General features: G+C 39.5%; 1 protein-coding gene across 11 annotated transcripts in view; it reads left to right on the top strand.

The window, feature by feature from the left end:
* Positions 1 to 25,948, top strand: part of BLTP1 (bridge-like lipid transfer protein family member 1) — an 87,385-nt gene that overhangs the window by 51,447 nt on the left and 9,990 nt on the right. For 3 of the 11 annotated variants that reach the window (XM_066318217.1, XM_066318212.1, XM_066318211.1), the window contains exons 43-69: positions 198 to 356; positions 1,357 to 1,532; positions 1,623 to 1,798; positions 2,419 to 3,125; positions 4,293 to 4,520; positions 4,887 to 4,980; positions 5,983 to 6,033; positions 8,873 to 9,079; positions 9,802 to 10,040; positions 10,653 to 10,897; positions 11,459 to 11,564; positions 13,510 to 13,607; positions 13,710 to 13,895; positions 14,624 to 14,792; positions 15,297 to 15,508; positions 16,150 to 16,348; positions 16,949 to 17,008; positions 17,860 to 18,086; positions 18,972 to 19,102; positions 20,008 to 20,131; positions 20,290 to 20,399; positions 21,087 to 21,177; positions 21,705 to 21,767; positions 23,339 to 23,583; positions 24,166 to 24,381; positions 24,520 to 24,700; positions 25,574 to 25,766. In XM_066318217.1, the coding sequence (XP_066174314.1) occupies positions 198 to 356; positions 1,357 to 1,532; positions 1,623 to 1,798; positions 2,419 to 3,125; positions 4,293 to 4,520; positions 4,887 to 4,980; positions 5,983 to 6,033; positions 8,873 to 9,079; positions 9,802 to 10,040; positions 10,653 to 10,897; positions 11,459 to 11,564; positions 13,510 to 13,607; positions 13,710 to 13,895; positions 14,624 to 14,792; positions 15,297 to 15,508; positions 16,150 to 16,348; positions 16,949 to 17,008; positions 17,860 to 18,086; positions 18,972 to 19,102; positions 20,008 to 20,131; positions 20,290 to 20,399; positions 21,087 to 21,177; positions 21,705 to 21,767; positions 23,339 to 23,583; positions 24,166 to 24,381; positions 24,520 to 24,700; positions 25,574 to 25,766 (4,893 nt within the window). Of the gene's footprint in view, positions 1 to 197; positions 357 to 1,356; positions 1,533 to 1,622; positions 1,799 to 2,418; positions 3,126 to 4,292; positions 4,521 to 4,886; positions 4,981 to 5,982; positions 6,034 to 8,872; positions 9,080 to 9,801; positions 10,041 to 10,652; positions 10,898 to 11,458; positions 11,565 to 13,509; positions 13,608 to 13,709; positions 13,896 to 14,623; positions 14,793 to 15,296; positions 15,509 to 16,149; positions 16,349 to 16,948; positions 17,009 to 17,859; positions 18,087 to 18,564; positions 18,766 to 18,971; positions 19,103 to 20,007; positions 20,132 to 20,289; positions 20,400 to 21,086; positions 21,178 to 21,704; positions 21,768 to 23,338; positions 23,584 to 24,165; positions 24,382 to 24,519; positions 24,701 to 25,573; positions 25,767 to 25,948 lie in introns of all 11 variants that reach the window. The other 8 variants (XM_066318216.1, XM_066318215.1, XM_066318222.1 and 5 more) reach the window with 7 other exon arrangements.

Here is a 25,948-nt window from a genome sequence, read left to right as displayed (position 1 = left end):
GCAACATCCATTAGTGCCATGTAAACCTATTGTGGTAGCACCTGTAGTGCTGTGTGACACATAATTTAGTGGAATAAACCTTGAGAATTAGGCTTATTTTTATAGTAAATAGGTGTTGTCAGTGAAATTGTGCCATGTTCCTTGTTTTTGCTGACTTGGCTGCAAGAAATGCTGACATTTCTGCTTTATCTGCACAGGAAATACCGTGGCCACAGACATGTTGTCTGAGCACCCTTTGCTATCTGAGCCCTCCTCTGTGAGTTTCTATAACTGGATGTCCAATGCTGTGGGCAACAGGGGAAGTGTCGTACAGGAAAGTCCAGCCACCAAATCTGGGCACAACAGCTTTCCAACAGGTATTGCTAATTTGCAGCTGAGTTCCAGATGGTTCTGGGTTGGCTGGGCCTGTGTTTGCCACATTCTGGCTGGAAGTAATTGAGGGAGTGATTTACATTCAACAAGCTTAATTGGTTCAAGGTATTCCTTATGACAGACTTCCCAGCAACCTGGAAAATGAAAAGGTGGGATTTCAGCAAAACTGTTGGGTTTTTTTTGCCTCACCCTGCCTCCAAAAATTTAGCTTTTTGTTACATTTGGAATTGTCAGTGTAACTGCCAAAACCATGTGCAGCTGCCGGAAGTCAAGCCATAAAATCATCTTCTGCTGCTGAGTTCCTTGGTTTTGTTGGCTACTTTTGCTCTAATTTACATATGCTTATTTTATGATTTGTGCATTGGAATCCTTGCTCTTTCTCAATTCAACTTTGCGACTAAACATAAATGTGTTTTGAGAGTAACTTCGGAATGGGTTAACTGGTGTAAGGGAATGAAGAAAACAATATTTTTGGAAGTCTTAGGTGTATTAAAGAACCAGATGTGTAACAATTTATTGCAGCTCATCTGTTTTTCTTGTTGGCCTGTCATCATTCAGACTTTTCAATGTGTCTTAATTTTCTTTTTCACTAACACTATACTTGAATCGTTTTTCTGTTAACACTCCTTCAACTGTGCTATATTAATCTTAGGCAATAAGAAGTTGTTCTAATTGGTTTTTAGTATTGAACCAACAGTCCAATCCTACAAACATTATCGTGCTGTACATAGTGCTGAACTATTGCGGCTCCATTGTAAACTGGAACATGTTTCTCTGCAGGAAGACTCTTTCCAAATTTGAATTGGGCAATCTCTACCTGTTCCAGCAATATCAGGCCGTTTGTTTATCCTGAATGCTACCTTTGTGAGGTTACAGACCTCACTGTGGCTTGTTTATCTGTATAAATAATCTTGGTGAATTAATCCAGTCAGTGGTGGTAAGATTTGCTGTGGTGTTAGTGTTCCATGGGTATTTATTTTCCAGGTGCGGCACCCAATCTTCCTACAATCCCCTCTGCTTCAGACTTCAACACAGTTCTGTCCAGCGACCAGAACACCCTGGATGGCACCCACTCTCAGCACAGCACCAGCCAGGATGACATTGCAGGAGTAGAAGAAGGCAACCAGGGCTTTCCTGCTGTCCAGCTGGCAGATGCACAGGTAATTGGGGTTGCGCATCACCAAATGATGAGCAAGAGTGTGGAAATATTCAAGGCCTTCATAACTAAATGGGTGGGTTTTGTTTTATAGGTTGTTTTCAAACCTCTGCTAAGTTACACAGGCATTCAGTCGCAGGATGCGATGCCCCTGTGCTACAGGATGTACTTTGGGGAGTACCTCTCCTTCTCAGGAACTCTGGACTGCCTCAGAGCAGATATTGTTGATTCAGACACAGCTAAGGAAAGGAAAAGCAAGCGAGCCCGAAGGTATGATGAGAGATTTAAAAATACATGTATTGGTGAAAACAGAAATTAGGCTTTTCACGTGGTGATAGATTTCCAAAGCACTTTCACGGGATAAGGAGCAGCCCTTTATTCTTCTAATCTTTCACTTTGTCTTCTTGGTAATTTTTTTTTTTAATCTTCCTATGGAATAGTTTGGGAATTGTAATGGTTTGAATCTCAGCTCCTTTTGAAAACTGGAGATTGTGGAAGGGGGCGAGCTGGTAGAAATAATAGTGGGGGGGAATTTGAGTGGCTCTGAAATAGTGTTTAATAATTAATCCTGTAAATAATGATGTGACTTTTTGTGAAAATGCTGAATCTTCCCCCAGACCAGTTTTGGGCAAAGCTTTAGGATATAATGGAATGGTTGCATGCCAAGCCAGGTTTCATAGAACTAGATGATTTCTATGTTATAATAGCACACAATATGAAACTGTTAAAGTTCATTTTATTGTATTTAGGACTGTGGTAAAAAGGTGCTATCCTAAGGGAAATAAAAGGCTAGGTTCACTAAATTAGATGTAAGCTGTGTAAAAAATGTATTCGAACCTCAGTCTCATAAAAAGCAACACAGCAGTAACTTGTACCTTTCCTTTCCTTAGGCAAGGAGCTGTCAATCTTCCCCCTCTGGAATTCAAACCAGCTTTGATGTTAGAGACTTTCAGCATTAGTGCTGTGGTGATGGAGAAATCCATGTGCACCCCTCACAATTCCACCAACGCCCTTTCCTTCCACGACCTGAACAAGCGCTATTACAACACCTTCCACTGCAATTTCACCATTTCCTGCCAGTCCATCAGCCAGCACGTGGACATGGCCCTGGTGCGGCTCATTCACCAGTTCAGCACCATGATAGATGACATCAAGGCCACGCAGACAGACATCAAACTGAGCAGGTACACGGCTGGCTCGGCCTCCCCGACCCCCACCTTCAAAACCCGCAAGCACAGGGACTTCCGCTCCTCGGATTTCAGCCGCAGCTCCCGGGGCAGCCTCAACGGAGGCACCAGGGTGAACAACACCAAGAGCAAGCGGACAAACAACGACAACAACAAGAAGGAGTCTCGCAACAAGAATTCCCTGGGGAGGTCGGAACGAAGGACTTCCAAAGTGTCCAGGAAAGGCTCCAAAGATGTGGTTGACCACGTGACGATCCATATGGATGACTCCGACTCCATAACCGTGTCGGAGCAGAGTGAGCCCTCTGCGGAGTGCTGGCAGAACATGTATAAGCTACTGAACTTCTATTCGCTCATTTCCGATCCGACTGGCATCTTAGAAAAGTCCTCTGAAACTTTTGGGCCGACAGGTAAAGTGGTTCACGAGCCCAAATAATTGAGTGTGCACGCTTTTGTTTAAGTGGGGCATTCTAAAGCTTGGTCGTGTGATGGTTTTTGCAAGTTGCCCACCACATCTAACTTGGATCAGTGGGGCAAGTGGTGACAGTGGAGGGGAGCTTGTAATTACTTCACCAAGAGGATGTACAAAAGAAAAGCTTTACTTTTCTCACTAATTGCATAGTGTGGATTGAGTTTGTTCTCCTGAAGTGCTGTTTTGTGTTCAGGGGGTACTGGAAATGCTGTTTATTATCATTCTGCGAAAATATGCTGGCATGTACATAAACCTTTTAAAGGGAGACAATTTCTGCCTTGAGAATGACTGACAAGAAAAAAAAAAATCTGTGACCCTTGTTGTGAGGGCAGCAAGGATAAAGTATGATTTTGGTGAAGTCCCATAAAAGTTACAGGTGTTTGGGCCATATTTTCACCTAAAATCTTGAGATCTGGTGCGATTATTGCTATCGCCAATGTATTTAAGCACAGCAAAGTAAATCTGAGAGCTGACTTAGTATCATTCTTTTTGTTGCTGAGCATAGGTTGCTGTAAATATTCAGGAGATGGTACAGTTGCTCCGTAGCTATACTTTCTTTGGATTTCTTTTAACTAAAGAATAAAATCTAAGGAGGTGTCAAATGAGAGCTTTTGTTAAACAGATGCCAGTCTTTCATGCACAGAATATCATATCCACAGTTACAATATCTGCGCAAAATGTGAATTTTCTTATAGTTGCTTTTAGCCTTCTGAGCATTGAAAAGGAAAACATGGTCATCCAAAATAGAATTACAAGAATATTTGCCTGTGGGATGATTAAAAAAATAAACGGGACAATTGGTAACTGTCAGGGCATTTTTCTGGTTTTACAAAAAAATTGGATCATTACAAATATTTATAGAAGGTACATAAGAGCATATGAAAAATAATGAAACCTCGTCACTCATGTTTGTCTTCGTTGTATCTTGGATTTGATTCAGTTTGCAGTGGTATTGGGGTGGAGTGAGCGAGGCACAGATAATTTTCCTGAAGAGTCTCCTTGACATGAAAGATACGTGACCCTTGGTTTGAAATACAGATATAAATGGTATGTGCCAAGGCTTGATTATAAATAAAGCCTGAAATAACTGCTGGTGTTGCTGCAGGTGTTCGAAGCCCCACTGAGCCTGCCTGCAGGGTGGTGTTTGAGAACGAGCAGGAGAACGGGCGGAAGCGCAGCCTGGTGACCTCCGAGCCGCAGCACGTCACCCTCATCGTCTTTGGGATAGGGATGGTGAACAGAACCCACCTGGAGGCTGACATTGGAGGCCTCACCATGGAATCTGAGCTGAAGAGAATCCACGGCAGCTTCACCCTGAAAGAGAAGATGAAAGGTGGGATGAGCTAAAAGCGTTCTCTGCGATTAATTTCCCTGGCAGCTATATGTGTTCATGTGCACGTGTAATATGTGTGTGTAATATAATAATATTCAACGAGTTCTTTTTAAAAAAAATGACTAGGATGCTGAAGGATTATAAAAGAATGGAAGATTTTCAGAAAATGCTATGGAGGAAATTCTCTTATAAGACACTCATTTTCAAAGGCTTTCTTCTAGTCACAATTTATAGTTGACATCATTTAATGTGACTGCTAAAGCTGTAATTTTTCAGTTATTTTTCCTGATGAAATATTTTTAAAAGCAGTAAGCATACCTAAAGGATTGTACTGAAATGCTGTTGAATATTTTTATTTTCCTAAAGATGTTCTACACCAAAAGATGACTGAGACATGTGCCACTGCTCACATTGGAGGTGTGAATATCGTCCTGCTGGAGGGAATTACCCCAAATATCCAGTAAGTAGGAAGTTCACAATTTAAAATTGTTGGAGGTCATAGAAATGGTATGAGTTGTATTCTTTCACTTATGCTTCTAATTAATTTTTGAAACTTGTGGGTTAAAACCATATGAGATTTTTAGAGAGTAATTGATCTACTGATGCTAATTATTCCTGTTTAAGAGCTATAGTGTCTCTTTAATCGATATATTTTTCAGCTCTCATGATGCATCATTCTGTGTTCTCTCATGTTATTTTTACAGTTCTAATATCCCTTCTCCAGCCCTTACATAACTGACACAACCTGGCAGGAGAGGGGAAGAGAACCTCTTCTTGTGCATGAACATCATGAATCACTTGCTCAGCATCCATATTGTTCTGGCTTTTTCATTTCTGCCAGGTTCACAGAGTCTGAAAGGCCGTGCATTATTTTAATTTGTTCCCAGCTGCATCTCTTTCTGTTTGAGTTGCAGAATGAACCACAATTCTTTGTAGCACAGGTCTTCCTCACACAGTTGGGGTGTTAGCTGGGTAACGCTCAGTATGTGGACTGCTCTTAGAGCATGACTACTCATGTAGAAAGGGGCTAAACAATGTCACTTGAGTTTCTCTCTCCTTTGAATTCCTGGGTAGTTTCGAGGATGCTACATGGAAGTTAAAACATACAGAATTTCATAATTTCCTCAGCTAAATTGCTTCCAATAAGTTTGTTTCAGAGGAATAAATAAAAGTTCCAATCTGACAGTCATGAAGGGTTTCTGGATGTGGCCAAAGCTCTTCATGTCTGTTTACATATAGAGAAGGTACAGAAGTAAAGGGGGGAAATAATGATAAGTCTTACAAACAAGAAGAGCAAACAACAAACATGAGCAAACCCAAAACCTTCAACTTGGTAATTTTGAAAATAAATGTCATATTGTGGGTTACAAGTAATTAACTGACTAATTTTGCATGACTGTTTATTCTTTATTTGCTTTTTTTTGTTTGTTTTTCTTGCTTTCTCTTCAATCTTCATCTGTAGACTGGAGGATTTTCCTACATCTCCTACAAGCACAGCCAAACAAGAGTTTCTGTATGTCATATTATTATGTTTAATAGTCTTGCAATTAACTCTGTGTTGTGTAGCTAGTGGCTGCATTCCTTCTGTGTGTGATTGTGGAAGCAGATGTTGCTTGAATACATTTTGGTTTAACATCTGGTATTACCTAGATAAGCTTTTTTTAATGAAGTCTGCTAAACATCTGCCTAAAAAAAGCCCTTGTCAATGTTAGCAATATAGTTTTAGGGGCTGCTATTGCACTGCACTCACTACTGTAATGTTAGAATGGTTTCACTGGCCCTGAAGTTCTTTAGATCTGTTTCTATACTTCTTTTAATGAGCTGAAATACTGTTGATAAATGTAAGGGAACACAGAGGTGAGATTTGCTTTGTAACTGCTGTGCTTGGAGTGATAGTTGTAGTGTCATTGTGAGCAGGGCCATTCCTTTTTGTCTTTATTTCCCTGTGTGCTGGTTTAACTCCCAGGCATGCTGAAGATCTGTGTGTATGGGTGCAGGCCTCCTCTCTCACAGTGTCTGTTTATACAGTGCTGTAATACAGGGTTAACTTTAAAATGTCCTTATAGCTCTGGAAGGAGAGGTGATGGACTGTAAAACTGCAGGTGATGTAGGGAAAATATTGGGATTTGTGTTCCTTTTCTGGTAGCAGCATTAAACCAGTGCATCACTGAGCTGTTGAATTCACTGCCACATGATGGTGTGGTCAACAAAAGTATAAATGATTAAAAAGATTGGATAAATCAGTGTAGGATAGGTCTGGTGGTGAGTCATGAGCACAATACAGTCTCTGGCTTGGACAGTAAATTCCTTATGGCTGGAATTAAGGGAAGGATCCCTTTACTTACTCCTCGGGTATCTGCTGCTGCCTGAGTTTTCAGCTGACTCGGTGAAGTAGTTCCTGTATGTTTTGTGCCACCTGCTGACTTTTTTCTCCTCCCAACACTTTTTACAACATTCCCAGAACTCTGTTGAGTACTGGCCTTTTAGTCAGTTCTGTAGTGGGACAAAGACTTTTTGTCACAAATTTGTCTGGAGAGTGATCATTTATGGTATTGATGTCAGACTATAGAATTCTTTCTGGAAGCATTAAGTTACATAACTTAAATAATGATTAATGATTTTGATGAGATACAGCGAGATGTTTTACAGGCATATCAGTGTAGGTAAACAAACTGCAGATCTTTAATAATAAGTGGCTAGCCTGACAGTTATTCCACATTTCATTCTGTCATGGAAGTAGGTTTTTTGTAGGCAAGCAGTGGTGAAGTTAATTTTTTTCATGAAATACAGAGAAAAGCACAGTTAATTTTTGCTGAGGTTTGTTTTTCCTGCAACAGCTAGACTGGCGTAATACATTTTTAATTAAGGAAATGTTTAAAATTGTTTGAATGGCAGTAGTATTTTGTGTTATAGATGGAGATGGAAATATATTCTTGGTTGGCTTCACAACAGTTGAGTCAGAATGGTAGCAGGAAGAGATTAGGAAATGAGCAAACATCAAGAGAAATAATTATGGTTTTTTTTTAAAGAGGCGGATTAAAACAATTCTGGCCCTAAGTAATGTTTATATGTATAATGTTTTCCTGAAAATCGTTGTGAATTGTTTCTTCCTTCATCACATATTTTGAAATCATTTCTACTTGACAGTCTGCCCTAAAATATCAATTATGAACTGCTTCAGGTCACTTACATCTTTTACATAGCTATGAAAATCTGAGAATGTTCCTTGAACTTCCCTCAATTAATTTGCTATTGATAGGCCAGTAGTTGCCTTACAGTGCTGTGTATTTCTTGATTATAAGCAGAAGAGTGATGTCTTTTTGTTTGTTTGTTTGTATTTCCATATCTGGGTTGCCTGGGGCTTGTTGATATTTTAACATAAGAATAAGAAGAAACATTACTTAGAGAGTGGAGTTCATAGAATATTGTATCTTTCACCATGAGATCAAACTGTCTATAAATAGGACACAAAATTTTAAATAGGACACAAAAAGTGTTTTAGCTATACCCCTTGAAATATAGTATTTGAGAAGCTTAGATTGAATGTTGCAATTTTATAGTCTATTTTTCAGCCATTTTAGCTGATGTATTGCATCTTGACAACTACATGTCCTTCTCTTTGAGGCTGTAATTCTGTATTGGCTGCATAATGTACTTCCATTGGGTAACCCTCCAGGAATTGACCATAGAAAGATTAATGTGTTACTTTAATACATTTTTTAAAAGGAGTTTAGTGAATTCTGCAATGCCAAAATTCTATTATGACATCGAAACCTGTCAGCTTAGCGCCGTTAAATTTTTATCTTGGGTAACCACTGTGAACCATATCCTCTTCAACATTTAAATAAAGTTTAATTATGTATATTGGAATAATATGTTTGAATTAAACATCAGAAATAATTCACAAATTCATCTGTCACTTCCTGTGTATTTACTGTTAAATATTTCCTCCAATGATCTATTTGGATGCAAAACTCAGATTTGACTTTTTACCAAAAGGATGATTCAAGATTATTCCTGAACAGGAATTGAAATGGAGGGCTCTTTTTTAGTTTGTGTGTGTGCAAATTTGTCTGTCTGCAGCCCGGTGTGTATGCACTGAACTTACCTTACTTTAGGCAAGAATAGCAGTTTTGAAAAGGTATTTCTGCCATGCATGATGTGTAGTCCCCTTAAAGTGTAGCGTAGTTGTTTGTGGCATGTAGTGCATCTGTGTGTAAAGTGAGAGAAAAAGGAATGTGGGTGTAGTTGACAAACAATATTACTCCAAAATTCAGCTAACACTTAAAAACTCACTTTGACTTGCCACTGGCAGGGCGTGCAAAATGACTGCTGTTCCTTTTTGCTGTCAGAACTGTGGTGAAGTGCAGCATTGCCAAATCCCAGGCCCTGTACAGCGCCCAGAGGGGGCTGAAAACCAACAACGCGGCCGTGGTGAAGGTGGGGGCCATCAGCATCAACATCCCGCAGCACCCGGCCACGCTGCACAGTATGATGGTGCGCAGCTCCCACCAGCTCTCCAAGCAGATCTCCGACCTCATCCGGCAGCCCTCCACCGCGTGAGTGCTCCAAATCCCAGGGGTTTGCCACCTCGGGCATCTGTGGGTGTAGTGGTTTGAAAGCAAAACCAGTGAGAGACTCTAAGTCAGAAATTCAATTTAATAGGAAGAAAAAAAAGAAGTAAAATAAAATAAGTGCAGTAATACAAAAGACCACTGACAGAGTCAGAATACAACCTGACGCCCTGTTGCTCGGGGTGTTGGAAACAAAAAGTCAGCCCTCCTGGAGTGGCAGATGTGGTCCTGTTGGACGCAGAGATGGTCCTGTAGAGAAAAGGGTCCAGAGATATGTCCAGTCTTCCTTCCGGAGTCCCGTGGGAACACTGGATGTCTGGTGACACTTGTGGCTCCTTTTTATCTCGGTGGAAATAGTTTGGCTCCCCCTCCGTGGGTAGAGCATCTCACAATGGGATGATGTAATGTGTCATGTCATTGGTGAGGTTTAATGGCCTATTAACAGAAGATATCCCCGTGGAGGTAATGGGAGGGTGAACAGAGATAAGAAACAATGCCCCACCCAGTTTTAACAGCTGGCTTGTTATCAGAAAGGCTCTCCCTCCCTCCCTCCCGGAGTTAAAACGGATAAAGAAAAAACACCTTCCCAACCGGGTTTCAACAGATGGAATAGAATAAACTTTTTTTTTTGGTTACATAGCCCAAGACAGTGGGACAGGCAGATGGATTAACAGGAAGGGTTTCTTGCTCTTTGTCTTGGTTCACAGGCCCCAGCCAGCCAAAGAAGATGTGGCGACTCCTCTGCCCTCTGAGAAGACTCCAACAAGCATCAATCAAACGCCGGTTGAGACAAATGAATTCCCACAGCTGCCAGAAGGCTTGGAAAAGAAGCCCATCGTGCTGAAGTTCAGTGCCATGATAGATGGGATTGCTATTGGAGCAGCACTCCTGCCCTCCCTGAAGGCAGAATACAAGATGGGAAGAATGAGGAGTCATGGAATGACAGGTAACAGTTCTCTGGAACTTTAAAAACATCACTGCTTTTAGTTTGGCTTTCCTGTAAGCATCCAAAAGCACTCAGTGTTTCTGTTGAGTTATAGCTGGAGCTTTGAATCTGTTGCCATCAGGTTTCGGGTTTTTTTTTAACATGGGCTTCAATCAGATGGGCCCATATAAAGAAGTTACACTGTGGTTGTCAGAGACATTTCCCAGAGGCAGAATGGAAGAGCACATGAAGACGTGCGTACATTCATATATAGCATTCTCCTAGGAAGCTTTCCTCTCACTGGTAAAATCAGTTTATGATCCTTGATTAATTAAATTTTAATTTGTAATGCTGCTTGAGAATAGTCTTGGAAGGCCTCAGTACACTTGGGGTGGTTTGTATGACTCCCTTCTCTATCTTATTACTGTGGAGTCTTTGTTTTCTTTAGAAATTAGGGCAACCCAGAATCCTGTGGGTGGATATTTATAGTTTTTTAGTTCTTCTGTGCATTTCAGTAACATTATAAACATTTCCAGATTTTTTTATTGTTCAAAAACTGTTCTTAAATGTAAGGATAAACAAGAGATTCTTTTCCCAATTCATACCTTTTCTTTTCCTGCCTTCCTCTTACAGGTGCCCAAACCAGATTTAATTTTGAGCTTCCAAACCACAGACTGCGCTTCACTTCCAAAGTTTCTGCCACTGACATGTCAACCATTCCTCCTTCGGCCAGTCTCAACCTGCCTCCTGTCACCATGTCAGGGAAATACATTATGGAAGAGCATGACACTTACTCTGACCAGATCTGGAGCATCGATGAGCTCCCTGCCAAGCAAGGATACTACCTGCAGGGGAACTATCTGCGCTGTGTGGCTGAGGTAGGTCTTGAGGGCTGCAGTCATCTTTATTTCCCTTTACAATTCTGTCTGTACATCTTCGTATTTTTTTTAACAATCTGCCGCCTCTAGAACTCACAGGTTTACAGGTTGAATCTAAATACTTAAAAACTGGAAGACTGTTTTATTGGTTTATAGCTGGGTTGGTTGTTTTCGGGGTTTTTTTATGATTAGACAGCTCCAAGGGCAATGATGACATGACATAGTTAGTGATATAAAATTATCTACTCGACACAGAGTGTTCTATTCACAAGTTTTATTTGTGTGCCAATTTCCATAGTTAATTTTCCCGGAGAGAAAAAGTGATGCTGCTTAAAAGAAACCTACCTGCTGGGGAAAAGCAAGGCATGCCTACTAACAAATTCTTTTGTCAGAAAAATAGTCTGGCATGTTTGTAATTGAGAATTCTGATGTTTGCAGCTAAAAGAAAAACCCTAAAAATCCACTGTTTTTAAAACTTTAAAAACACTTTAAAATCCACTGATTTTAAAACTAAGATTTATGTTTATTTAACATTTGTTCTCAAATGTTCTGCTTCTGCAGGTTGGCTCCTTCGAACATAATCTCACAACTGACCTATTAAACCATTTAGTGTTTGTGCAAAAAGTGTTCATGAAGGAAGTAAATGAGGTCATACAGAAGGTTTCAGGTAAGAAGAATGCTTAAAAGCTGTTCTAAGTAAAATCCTCAGACCTTGTTTGATGGCAATACTATGTAGCTCCCAGGACTGGCTCTTTAATTTCAAAGACACCCTCATTTCACCTCTAGCACTACAAGCAGCAGCAAGAAGCAAAACTGGACTTTGAAATAGTAACAGAGTCTCTGGAAATTATTCTAGGTTTATAATACGCAAGACTTTTTTTGGGAAGCAGGATTTTTTTGGCATTCTGGACATCAGCCTCTATGTTTTTCCATGGTATGACCTTGGCTGGGTTACTTGCTGTATTCACTTCCCTTCGATTTGAACATTTTTTGAGTGATCCTAAAAGGCTGTTACAGAAATGTAGTTAATCTTTACTGGAAAGATTCATCAATAGCTAGAAACATCATGAGGAAAGAAAGAATAAAAAGTGGTAACTTAGTGAAGACTGTCTGTGTGTACATCTGCCTCCTTTCATGTCCCTCTGTGTGTGGGTGTGTATATTCAGGTATACAAATGCAATAAAAGAATGGTGCAGGTCCACATGATGTGGCCTTGAGGCAGTTAGAAAATGCAGTGGAGAAAATGGAAAATGCCAAATTCCCTGAAGGCTAACAAACGCCTTCATATTTGTTCCAGCCAAAATATATTTGTATTGGGTAGTAAGAAAGTGCTTAGGGAAAGAATAAATCTTCTGACAGCTGTCATTATTCTATTAGAATATTTTTATTTGTAGAGGAGCATACAGAGCTGGACCAGGAAACCTGTTTTAGCTTTTACAGCATTTCTTAGACTCTGCATTTCAATCTCCCCTGCATTTTTATGTGAGGAGTTTATTACCAGTGCTGGTTCTCTGCTTTTCGAGGCTGTAAATTGGTATTGCAGGTAGCAGCCTGATGGCTTTTGAAATGTGACTGTTGTCCTCCATACTGGGGAAGGAGCAGGAGAGTGGTCAGGTCAGCAGTCCGTGGGTCTGGGTGCTCAGTGCAGAGCAATGGGGGCAGAAATTGGCTTGGAGCAAAGTATTTTTTTAAATGGCTTGAAAATACCAATTAGTGTGATGTGCTATACTATTTTTCCTAATTACGGTTTGTGTTGCACTCAAATATTGTTTGCGTATTATCCTGGTATAAAAACTGTGCAAGTACCAATTACTGAAGGTGAAGTTGCAGAGATTGAGAGCTAGTTAATGAATAATTGCATCTGGAAGTTGAAGGCAGTGTTGATTAAAAGAAAATTATCCAGATATAAAATGGAGTGATAAAAATTTATTGTTGTTTAGGGTTTTTTTGAATCCATGATTTAACTGCTTGTCCTTACCATTAAATAACTGTAATTAGGTCAATTGGCATATTTGGAGAGAATTAAATGCTCTCAGAATTAAATTGCTGCTTTTCCGGCAGCAAGCTCTTCCTAAGTTGGGATGTAGATAAATCTCAAGGAGAATTAAAACCAGATTGCTTCTTCAAGGGTATATAACTTGGGATGAAATATGCCAGGATGAGGAAGTAAACCCAAAAATAAAATAATTGCAGAATACTCTTTTCGTTGAAAAATCCTGATATAATTTCAATTCCTCATTTCATGGAATTTGCATAGTGTTTGGTCAGGTGTTAAACTTGTATTGTCAGATAAGTAGGAGATACATTGGTGCAGGGGACAAATAACACCTTTTTTGAAAAGAAGGTTTCACTCCTTACAGACTTTGAGACTTCCTGTGGAAAGTTTCCCAGGAGGAAGGAACATGCCTCTGTTCCTCCATTCTTAGTGGAGAGATATTAATTAATGTCAGAAGATGAATCTGCATTGATGTCTTCAATACTTGTTTGTTTCTATAAAACCTTCAACTACTCATTGTTTAAAATGAGGCTTAATTCATGGTCACCTTTTTATGTGTATTGGTTTTAAAATGTTTTCTTTGGTATAACTGACTGTACATATTTAATGTGTACAGGAGGGGAGCAGCCAATACCTCTTTGGAATGAACATGATGGCACAACAGATGGAGATAAACCAAAAATTCTTCTTTACTCATTAAGCCTGCAATTTAAGGTAATCTCAGTATGACAAAACAGTGGTGTGTTTGTTTTTTTTTCTTTCTCATCCTGTCTCTGAACCAGATGCTCATAACTTTATAACTTCCTTATCCATTAGGGAATTCAGGTGACAGCTACAACTCCCTCAATGCGTGCTGTGAGGTTTGAAACGGGGTTGATAGAACTTGAGCTCTCCAACAGACTGCAAACCAAAGCAATGCCTGGAAGCAGCAGCTACCTCAAACTGTTTGGAAAATGCCAGGTGGATTTGAATCTGGCACTGGGACAGATTGTTAAACATCAGGTTAGTGCTCAAAATCTTTGCATGTAATACTGTAATGTTCTTAATAATGTGTGATTAAAAAACGACATAATCAAGCCAAGAGGTTGTTGTACAGTGCTGGGTTTTTTGTTTGTTTGGGTTTGTTGTTGTTGTTTTGTTTTGTTTTTATTGGTTTGGGGGGGGCTTTTTTTCCCCATACTATTAATATCTTGGAACTTAGAAGGGTAATAGCCTTTCTACTGAGTCCAACTCAAAACTTTTGTTGATATTGACACAATTTTTAGAACATTTGAATGAAAGAATAAGATCAGAGGAGATCCAGACTTTGCTAGACCTACATTTTGACCTAATTTGTCTGTCTTGGTTTGGCAGTTGTACCTCTTGTATTCTTAAACCAGCTGTTGTCTGGAATCACTCGTTCTAGGATATGAAAGTGTTTTGTGATGCCTAGAAACAACACACAAATAGAAACCTTAGGACCTGTAAATCAACTGTCACAATAGTGGATCTGGATGTAAAAATAGCTACATTAGTTAACAACTTCTGATAAATAAAGACAATAATGCTGTGATCAGACCTTAATGCAATAATAGTGAAGGTCCTCAAAGGGACTTTGGCTAAAGGGACAAGAAGAGGAAAGGACACAACTCACTGGTTTAGTTCTATATTTTGTCAGTTGCAGTAGTTCGGGGGTTTTTTCCTCCCACTCCCCATCCCTGAACTCTTCCCATTTTTTGGAATGTTTTAAGGTTTATGAAGAAGCCGGCTCAGACTTCCATCAAGTTGCCTATTTCAAGACAAGAATTGGATTAAGGAATGCTCTCCGGGAAGAAATCAGTGGCTCATCAGACAGGGAAGCTGTGCTTATCACTCTGAACAGACCCATTGTTTTTGCCCAGCCTGTGGCCTTTGACAGAGGTATTGTAGAGACAATTGCTAGAAATTTGTGTTCATGCTGAGGAAGAGATTTTTTTTTTTTTCTCAAAAGGCATGTTTATGCAAGACTCGATATATTTCATGTTAAGTAGCTGAGAAATTTGGGAGATCTCCTCCATGTTAACAGATTTGTTAATTCTGTCATCAAACATTGAAATTCCACATGTTGAGGTGATTAGTTTTCAGATGGTTTGGAGGAGATTGCTGTTGTAAATCCTCACAGATGAATAAAGCTGAAAACAGCAGGACTTTTCTCTATTTTAATGTATTAACTCTGATGGTAAATGATCAGGTTTGTCCACCTTGTCCATTGAAGCATGACCCTGATCACTGCACCCTGAATGTGTGTGTAACCATTGTTATACACACTCTGACTTAAAGTAATGGAGGAGCTGTTAAAAAGGAAAAAGAAATTTATTTGGTGAACATGCATTGATTTTGTTAACATGTTGATTTTAATTACGCATTTTTGATTTCCTAATCAAGCTGTGCTATTCTGGCTGAACTACAAGGCAGCATATGACAATTGGAATGAACAGAGAATGGCTTTACATAAAGATATTCATATGGCCACAAAAGAAGTGGTGGATATGCTGCCTGGAATCCAGCAAACCTCTGCACAGGCCTTTGGGACCCTGTTCCTTCAGCTGACTGTCAATGACTTAGGAATTTGCCTGCCCATCACAAACACACCCCAGGTATGCAAAAGTGTGACTATTGGAAGTCTGTTAAAATACCAATTTGTGTGTGGTACATATACAAGAACCAGGTGATGTATGTTTCAAAAGAGGTCTAGCTTTATAAAAGGAAATGTGTGGACTTTTTTTACAGGGAAACATAAGTATGGATGTTCATATGCAGAGCTAGAAATTAATCGGCCAGTCTGTAAGCTTAAGATTGTACATAACTGTACACATTAAAAGAAACACCAAAAAACCCACAGAAAAATTAAAGCTACTTTTTCCTCATTGTTAAATGAAGTCATATGTCATCTTTCTTGGAGAAAAAGAGTTGATCCTGGGATCGTGTTCTGTGGTCATGGGGCCATATGGATTATAGTCCTTGCTCAAACATGGATTTTTGTTCCTTTTCCAGAGGCGCTCGACTCCCACTGCCCTAATAAATTTATAATGTAGGTGCTGCATTCAGGAAACAGCAGTGCAAGGCATTGTATGGGGCAGAGGTGATGCTTCTGAAATTCTCTGCAGAGAAGGAAAAATACAAGAAGATATGAGCAGGAGATCAGTTAATAGGGAAAGATAAATGGCATTAGTAAATTTATAATATCACTGTGACCTTGCACTGACTAGTAAATTCTCCCTGTGGTTTTATCTTCCAGTGTAACCACTCTGCAGATCTCGACACTGGCTCTGCTTTAGTCCTGACCATTGAAAGCACACTCATCACTGCCTGCTCCTCAGAGTCTTTAGTTAGCAAAGGTCATTTTAAAAACTTCTGCATCCGCTTTGCTGATGGCTTTGAGACAAGTTGGGATGACTGGAAACCAGAAATAAGAGGAGATCTAGTCATGAATGCATGTAAGTGGGGGGGGTTTCATAGTGGACAAGAGTATTTCAGATGTAAATCCATTTTCACCCTTTCCATTGACTTGTAAAACAGCTGAGCTTTCCCAAAAAAACTGAAAAAAAAAAAAGACTTTTGCCTCTGGAAAGCAAAATAGTACAGATCTAAAAGGTTATATTCCTTTGTTGTTTTACTTTATTAATAAACTATGCTGCTTAATGTATCATTGTAATAATTTAAGCTCTGTCTGAGAGATGTTGGAAGAGTTGGATGCATTGCTTTTATATAATTTCATAAGATCCCAGTAAGTTTTAATAGTCTAATATAGAATATTTATATGTAGAATGGTGAAAATTCTGAAGTTTTTATGGAATTTAAAGGTGATTCAATACATATATATTTTTATACATAATATATATTTAGAATTTTGTAAGTTAGGAAGTAGGTTCACTTTACTAAATAAGACAAGTCCTTCATTAGGAAATAAAACTAGAACTCCTGTCATTCTTTAATTACAGCAGGCAGGAGACTGAGGGTGGGATTGGGAAGGGCTGGTCTAAAGCAATTTTTACTGGCTGCCTAATCAGTGTATTTTCTTTGAATGCTTCGTGTAGGTGTTGTGCCAGATGGTACCTATGAAGTGTGTTCTAGGACAACTGGACAAGCTGCAGCAGGTGATGTGCTTGTTTAAATAAATCAATCTCCTACATAAAAGAGCATTCATAAAATGTGACATGTAAATCCTTTAACTGTGTTTTAATTTAATTGGTTGGAGAAGAGTCAGCAATAGTTGCCATAACAGTAATCTTGTCCCACTGCCTCCTCTCCTAGGAGTTGTTAAATCTTCCTCATGCTGAGGCTTTGCACCCTGAGCTGCCATCCTTCCTTCTCCTCTCCCAGAAAAGGCTTCTGTTTTTCCCAAGTTCCTTCTCTGCCCAGTCTAAGTAGTCTGGACCTTCTACAGAACGTTCAGAAATAGCTGTCAGTCTCTGTATTGGTCATAATTCCATCTAGAAAGAAAACCAGTATCTTGTGTAGTCATGCTTAGAGCACGGTCTGTATTTGGACACTGAAAAGTGGCACTCAGAAAAATCCTGGGCAGACAAGATATTCACTAGGCACACAACACACATAATATAACATCTTCCAGCATCATTGTTCAAGACTTGAATAAATAGGTCAGCATTTGTATATGTTTTCTGTTGCTTGCTGTTACAAATTCTGTTTTGTAATGGTGTACTTGCTTGCATTTGAATGAGCTGAAGCTTGAGGTGCTGTTTACTTGCTCTGCAAGGAATTTATTTTCATTAGGTCTGCCTGTGTTACATCACTTGTTAAAGAAATACTGTGACGTATCTTCATCAAGCATTTCACTTGTGGAATGTGTTCTTTTGCAGAATGGGCAGGGAAGACAGTTCTTTGTACCTGACAAACACTGTCTTAGCTAATGAGTACATAATTCACTATGGAGGATGTTTTAAAAGAGGAAAAGCTTTTTAAACTGACTGGGGTTTTTTTAACACAGAAAGTAGTAGTGCTGGAACCTGGACACTGAATGTGTTGTGGAAGATGTGTGGTATTGATGTCCACATGGATCCAAACATTGGGAAAAGACTGAATGCTTTGGGCAACACCCTCACCACACTGACAGGAGAGGAAGACATTGATGACATTGCTGACCTCAACTCTGTGAACATAGCTGACCTTTCAGATGAGGATGAAGTTGACACCATGTCTCCCACTATACATGCAGTAAGTGAATCCACCAAAATAAGTGCTACTAATTGGAAAAAGTCTTCTGTCAAATAGAAAGGTCTTAGTCTTGAGTCCAGTATGCAAGTCTTTGTTGCTCATACAAGTGTTGTTGCAAATCAGAAATGTTTGTGTGTGTGTTTTCTAACTCCATATTTCAAAGGCAACAAGTTGCAGATCATATCTCTACTGGTATTATGTGGAAATATTGATCTGGATTTGAAAACATGGAGGGGATACAGCACCTAACCTCAGATACCTGAAGTGTAAAAGCTGTGGCTTTCTTCTAGGTTTTCTTCACAGGAGAGTAAGTTACTAACATGAAAAAAACTTTAAAAAAAACCTACTTCTACTCAATATGCTGCTGACCTTGCTTTTTGGTTTTCTTACAGAACCATTTTAACAGCTTTTCCTTAATGTCTCCTGCTGACAGTGGAAACGTTCTCCCAGCATACTAATGCTCCTGTTTGTTGTTCAGAAATCAGGTGGAGGCTTCATGGGTGGAGAGGCACGCAAGCTCACATTTGGGCAGCGGATTGTAAATCACCTGCTGGGTTTGAGCCCCCCAACCCACCGATACTCTGTTCCTGTAGAATATCTCTTGGGCTCAGCGAAGCAGGATTTGTTCCAGCCTAGCAGAGCACATATGAAAGCAGGCAGATCCTGCTCATGGGGACATGTATGTAGTAGTTATAGCGTGTCTAACTGAATGATGGGCTTTGGATCACTGGAAAAAAATCCAATCAGCTGCCTATTCACACGAATTGATTCTTTTGCATGCGCTAGTCCAAATTTGAAGGTGTGAAATTCACTTTGCCTGTTCCTTAAAAAGTACTGAGGTCCAGTTTTTGATCAGAGCATTAATGAAATGTTTATTTTAAACAGGAGGCCGTTGATCACCGGCGACAGGGAGCTTCCGGAATCCAAACTGGAGAACAGCGAGGAAGGAAATTTATGAAGCGTTTAGTTGATATTAGAGAGCTCAATGAGCAAGCAAAAGTCATTGATGACTTAAAGTAAGTGGGGTTTGGTTTATGTTCTTATCATACATCATGTGGCCCTGTTATGGTTAAGTGCAAATCATTGCCTTTATTTAAAAATAAAATGTTGTTCCTTTGGATTCCAAAAACAAAGACTATATATGCAAGTACTCTCTCAAATATGTCTTGTTGTTCTGTAAGTATCAGATTAGTCTGTGTTTTTCTGACTGCATTTTAATGACTGATCTATAATCCTTTTCCTATTGATTCAGAGTCATAGTTCCATGTTGATTTATTGTCAGGTTGATTACTTTAGCAAAATATATTACTTTGAAACTGTAATAAGCTTAGGAAGAAGAAGGATAAGAATATTTAAGTTGACTTTTTTTTGCATCTTGCACATGTTTAAGTTAACTTTTTTTTGCATCTTGTACTTTTGCATCTTTTATGTTTTCAAGGTAAAACTTGAAAACTTCCTTACGCTGTACTTGAGAAAACCCTTAAGAAAAAATTATTTCAACTTTCATGAATTTCATCTGACCTTCTGTGTATTTTATTAGCAGTATTTGCAAACATGATTTGTTGGGCTTGCTTGGGTTTTTTTCTCCCTTTTCCCCAAGACGGACTTACTATAAATGGATCTGTTTGTGATGGGAATACGGAGGTTGGAAGTTATGTGTTAAATAATGAAAAGGAATTAATGTTTTACTGTTTGTACTTAAAATGAAATTGCTGTCACCATCCAGAGGGAAATGTTATCTGAAATTAGGATTTTAGGTTAAATGTTTTTCATCCTCCTGTAGCTATATTTGGCACTGGTCATAAGTACTGGGACAAAAGAGAAAATGGGGTAATTCCCAGGGAAAGCATTCTTACAAGACAGATTTTTGAAATAGTGGAAATAATATCTGTAAGGTAACTCAACCATCCTTTATCTCCAGGAAATTAGGTGCAAGTGAAGGGACCATAAACCAAGAAATTCAACGCTATCAGCAGCTGGAGTCGGTGGCTGTGAACGACATCCGCAGGGATGTCCGCAAAAAGCTCCGGAGATCCAGCATGAGGGTGAGCTGGATTAAACTGCTTTGAGAATATTGTAGCAGTTAATGTCCCAGAAGCCCTTTTACTTTGCTAGCACTCCCAGGTATAGTGGCATTTTAGCCAGCCAGGGTTTTTTCTCTGTGTTCTCAGTTGTTGCATTTCGATATTATTTCTGGTTTTAGGCTGCCTCCTTGAAAGACAAGTGGGGTCTGAGCTACAAACCCAGCTACAGCCGATCTAAGAGCATTTCGGCATCTGGGAGGCCACCTCTGAAGAGAATGGACAGAACAAGGTGAGCCTCTGGGAATTTGGGATCTGTGGTAGCCACAACAGCACATGGAAAATGTTGGACTTTGGCCTGAAGAGTCCTTTTACCACAACCTGCAGCTGTTTGTAGGGGAACTGGATAGGAGGAGGTCATTTTGCAAGGCAGGCATGTTCTAAACAGCATTTTTTCTCAAATTTTCTGAAACCTCTGAGAAGATTTCACTTCTACAACAACATGGGGTTTTCTACAGAATCATGTTTTCAAAACATACTGAAAAAATGTATAGAAGGAAAAATGGCGTGGTTGTAATAATGTTGTTTCCTACACCTGATTTACAATCATCTGCCTTCTAAAAGGGCTCTTGTAACGAGAAGAAGAAAGAGAGATTTTTTTTTGTGTGTGAATAATTGTCCCATGTGGCAGGTTACAAATAGCTTGTTTTTCTGTAATTTCTGCATGTTGGTTCAGGATTGAAAAGCTTCCATAGAAAAATTAGCAGAGATGGAATACTGGGCAAGTCGTGTGCAGCTTCCTTCTCTTTTCTTCTCCCCCTCCTTCCTTTTCATGTACCCAAGTGCTTCAATGATAATTTTACATATTCTTTCCTGAAAAAATGATTGAGACCTTATATTTGTGTAGATAAATGTTTGCCTGACCTTAAAATCCTGCAGTACAACTCAAGAAGCTGTTCTGGTTTTGTTTTGCTTGCAGCTCTCGACTGGGAGACAGTGAAGACCTCCCAGATATCCGTGTGGATGCTGCATCCCCTGGGCCAAGAGTAACCTTCAACATACAAGATTCTGTAAGGATTACTTTATATGACATATAATTGTATTTCCTGTGCCATTTGGTTGCCAGTTCATGAGATAATTATACCCAGACAAACCTGAATTGTGTCTGCTTCTGTTAGCATTCACCTCAAATTACAGATGTGTTCTTGGAAGATAGACTTATTTCATTAGAAGACAGATGTATTTTGGTTTCTTGGCGCAGAAATTAATTGACTCAGGAGAGAGAAATATTTTGAAATTGCTTGATTTGTGTTTCAGGCTCACACAGTGGTAATTTTCTTGGAATTTTTGTCAGGGGTGTGCAAAAAATCACCTAGGTTTTCTTGGTGTTTGAATATATTTAGAGTTTTGGAAATGGATATTAGTTTGCTGTAGGTCTACAGGTGTATCCACAGTGTTTGAAATGGATTGTTGAATTGGTTTGAGGTTATTTTCTTGGGTTTTTTTTAATTTATTTTATCATTTTTAAAATGTTCATTTTGCATGGCTGAGATTATTGTAATTGTTTTAATTTCTGTATTTTTTCATTTCTGTTAAGTTGAATCAAACAGCTTTGGGGATTGCACAACAATCCAGCTGTCCAGGGGAAGGGTATTTTCAGGTATTTCTGAGCAGAAACAAGTATCTTCTTTGCCAGAGAACTAATTTATCTCATAGGGAGCTGCTTTTCAATATTTCGCCTCTTTTGCACTCAGCTAAACAGAATGTATATCGAGCTTGAAAATATTTAAATACGTAAACTAAGCAGAGGAGCATGATTTATTGTTGATGAACAAAAATCAAAGTGCTTCTACACCCTTATGTAGACATAAAACTTCACGTAAAATGGATTATTGGCTTTTTGCTTTTTGATGTTAAATGACCCAAGTCTAGCCTTGAAATGTGCTTTAGAGGATGATTTTAGTGTGTGCCTTCACCTGTTACACTGTGTTCCAATGTAAGGGCAATCAGCACTGGTACAAAATAATTACCAGGTGGGAGGACATTTTCTCACACTCTTATTTCTGTTAAAACTGTTATATTTGAGACATTTTTAAATAATAGCAGGTAGAGAATGTTTGAAAACTTAATATCCTGAGAATAAGTGGAGTTTTTTAACTGCTTTCCAAAACCATGTTTAGAGAAAATAGTAGATTATTTTTCCTTAAAAAAAAATTTAATCAAGCAACCCCAAAACTCAAGACAAATTAGGAAAGGCAAAACTAAACAAACAAAAAAACAAACAAAACTAAACAACAACAACAAAAAACACCAAAAAAACCAAAAAAAGCCCACAAACCCTGAAGAGATGATAATGCACTTTTTCTCCCTTTTAACTCTCCTCATGCTCCCAGGAAATAAATTCCTATTTCTGAGAAAAAGGTGGAAATGATACCTGGGAGTGTGCTTTTCACATTTTAAGTATGTTCACATTTAAAAGCCACCCTAGCTATTGTTGTTGTTTTGTGGAAGCCCAGTTACCTTAGGTTTTGTTGGTATAGCAAAATACTGTCAATCACTTAGAGGTATCAGATGTTGAATATTTTTTAAAAAAATGTATTTTCCTGACATCATGCCAGTTGTTCAGCAGAGCTGTAATTTGGATTTGCAGACAACAACTGTGTAGCTCCACAGTGACACTGCATAGGAGGTGCTGGTGTTTAACACTTGCTTTTCCCAGGCATTTTAAGAATGTAGTGTTGGGAAATGGCTTGTGGCATGATTTCTGTGAGAAGCAGGAGGCTCCTTTAGGACATTTGGTTCCGTGCTCGGGCCGGGATGCCCGGGGGCAGTGCTGTACATTCTGTGTAGTGCCCTGCATGCCCTCACTAACGCTTCCTGCAAGTCCTGGGCACTTGGGCTGCCTTCTGTCCTTTTCTTTCAAAATAGTTCTTAAACTTAAATCAAGTATTTCCTTTCCATCTAAATTGGTAGGAGCATGATGAATCGTGGTCTACCAGGCTGAGCTCAATCACTAGGCAATGGCAAAGGTCTCTCCACCAAGCTTTCATTCCCTTCTTTCTCATAAACCCTCTTGCAATTCCTTTACCTGCTGTCTCTGTGCTATGAGGAGCTCAGAAGTGAGAGTTTCTCATAGCACTCCTGCTTCTTTATTTCCAGATCTACCTACTGTATTCACGGTGGAAATCATATCTGTGGAAATTTACTATCTTTTTGTCTTTTCACAATCAGTTTCCAGAGGAGACAGAAATGGACCTTTTGTCCGTAACTATTGATGGTCCCTCCCATTACTCATCTGCTAGTGAAGGCTCATGCTCGGTATTTGGTTCACCCAAAACTCCAGTAGTCTTCTCACCCGGCATTCCCTTCCAGCCTGAAGAGGGACGCCGGGATGACAGCTTATCCTCCAGCAGCGAGGACTCGGAGAAGGATGATGACCACGAAAGGGAGAAGACGTATTTTTATAGGAAACCACCGTAAGTAGCGGCCCTGGGGAACAACACAGAAATTGAGAAGACACCTGAATATACTTTCAGTACTCTCTCAAACTTGCAATAGTGAATTTAAAGCTGCAAATTTTGTTGCTGATGAAGTACTGAATGCACTCAAGTGCGTGTGTGTGTGGAAGGCAGGTGAGGTTGCGTTCGCTAGAGGTGACTGTGTGGGGAGGACAGATCCTGATTTGAAAAGGAGGTAACTGTTGCAGATTTCAAGGCTTGGAACAGAATAAAAAAACTTAGAAAGTGAAGTTTTTGAGCCACAGAATAGGGTGTAGTTCCAGAAACTGGATGTGGATACTTAAAAACATGAAATTTATTGTGTATATGTATTTTTGTTCCTTTTTTGATCGAGAATTTAAGAAAAGCTTGGGGTTTTGTACTACCCTATATTAAGAATCGTAATGTGTTCACACAAGATGGGTCACTATATTGCTGCATATCAGATAAGACCTTTTCCAAAAAGGTTTTTATAAGATTGTACTGAGTTTGGGAATGCCTTGTAGCCCCTGCTGAGGTAAATGTCCTGCTGACACCTGCCCCCCACCTGTGCCTGTGCAGGAGCACCTCTCGCAAGAAAGCCACGGGCTTTGCTGCTGTGCACCAGCTGTTCACCGAGCGCTGGCCAACGACACCCACCAACAGGAGTGTCACTGGCACCACCACAGAGAGGAACATTGACTTTGAGCTTGATATCAGGGTTGAGATTGATTGTGGGAAGTGTGTGCTGCACCCCACAATGCTCCAGCAAGAGCACGACGACATCAGTTTGCGAAGGTAAGAAATGCGTCGGTTAGTTCGTTAACACAAATTCATTTTTAGTAGTTATCACTGCTTTAAAACAGCGCCATAAGTTGCAATTGTTCTGGCCCAGTGTGACACAGGACATTAATAACATGAGAATATTTATTTCAGGAGCTATGATCGGAGTTCCAGGAGTTTGGATCAAGAGTCTCCTTCAAAAAAGAAGAAATTTCAAACTAATTATGCATCTACTACTCACTTACTTGCTGGCAAGAAAGTGCCATCATCTCTACAGACAAAATCCAGTGATGTGGAAACAACAGTGTTTTATATTCCTGGGGTGGATGTAAAGGTAAAATGAAGGGATAACTCAGCAGAGAGGCAGTGACAATGTTTTTTCTCCAACAGTCAAACTGTACACTCCCTTGGTTTTTTAATCATTGTTTCTATATGAAAGGGTCTCAGCAGAAATGTCCTTGTATTTTGTAATTTGAAATCCTAATGGACTAAGAACAGGGAAAAATCTCTCATTGCTGAAGGAAAACTTCATGCAATTCAGTTGAGGCAATGCCATAAATCAAGTGCTCCTCACTTGATACAGCTTGGCTTTTTCTAGTCTTTCAGTGTGGAAGGGCTATGTGTATCCATGTCCAGTATTCCAGGCTGTATTCTGGGATAACAATTATACCTCAGGTCCTGCCTGCTGCTTTTAGTCAAATTCAGAAATAACTAAATATTCTTTACAACGTTGGTTATGTTCTGTGTTTTCAGTAATAGTCTGCTGTGCACACAGAGGAGGTGTGAACTCTTGGAATACCTTACTTTGATTTTTAGGCCAGTTTCTGTATGCCTGTGTTCAGCAGTTGAACAATTCCACCACACATTAAGACAGAAAGGAGTCTGTGTGCACAGGTGGCATAGGATGCCTGTGAGGTAACAGAGAGAGAAACAAGGTTTAGACAGTGTTCCTAACTAATAAATTTCCTGTTTCTCTGTGTTTTCTTGATTTTTTTTTTTAATTGTTTAATAATTTCTATTTTTTTTTTGTGCTAATTTTTCAGATCTTTTTGTGTATAGGATGTGAATTGGAATATAATGTATCTTACAATGATATTTCTGTAAATAATGAGAAGAAATAAATTTTGGAGGGAAAGCGTGACACCGAATGGCTGTACAGAAATCGAGTTTTTCACATGAAGTAACTTGATCTTGCTTTGCTTTCCAGTTGCATTACAACTCCAAGACTCTAAAGACGGAATCGCCAAACACTTCTCGAGGATCCTCCTTGCCACGTACCCTTTCCAAAGAGTCCAAGCTGTATGGTATGAAAGATACTGCCACATCTCCTCCTCTCTCTAGCACTATCCACAGCAAGACTAACACCTTACTTCCTCCCCAACCCCCACCCATCCCATCAGGTACTTACAGACAAACTTTCTGAACCTTTCATGGATATATTTTTCCTTGGTGTAATCTACTGCCGTTAGATCTGGCTGCACCTTACCTGGAGCACTGTATTTATCCAGGCTTGACTTTGGCTGCAGAAACCTGACCCCAGAAGCAAGAATGCAGTTCATAAAGCTGCATTTTTAGACATCGT

Source organism: Sylvia atricapilla, chromosome 4 (genome assembly GCF_009819655.1).
Source record: "Sylvia atricapilla isolate bSylAtr1 chromosome 4, bSylAtr1.pri, whole genome shotgun sequence".
Lineage (NCBI taxonomy): Eukaryota > Metazoa > Chordata > Aves > Passeriformes > Sylviidae > Sylvia > Sylvia atricapilla.
Note: the sequence above shows the minus strand (reverse complement) of the source record. Positions and strands in the feature narration are given on the sequence as shown.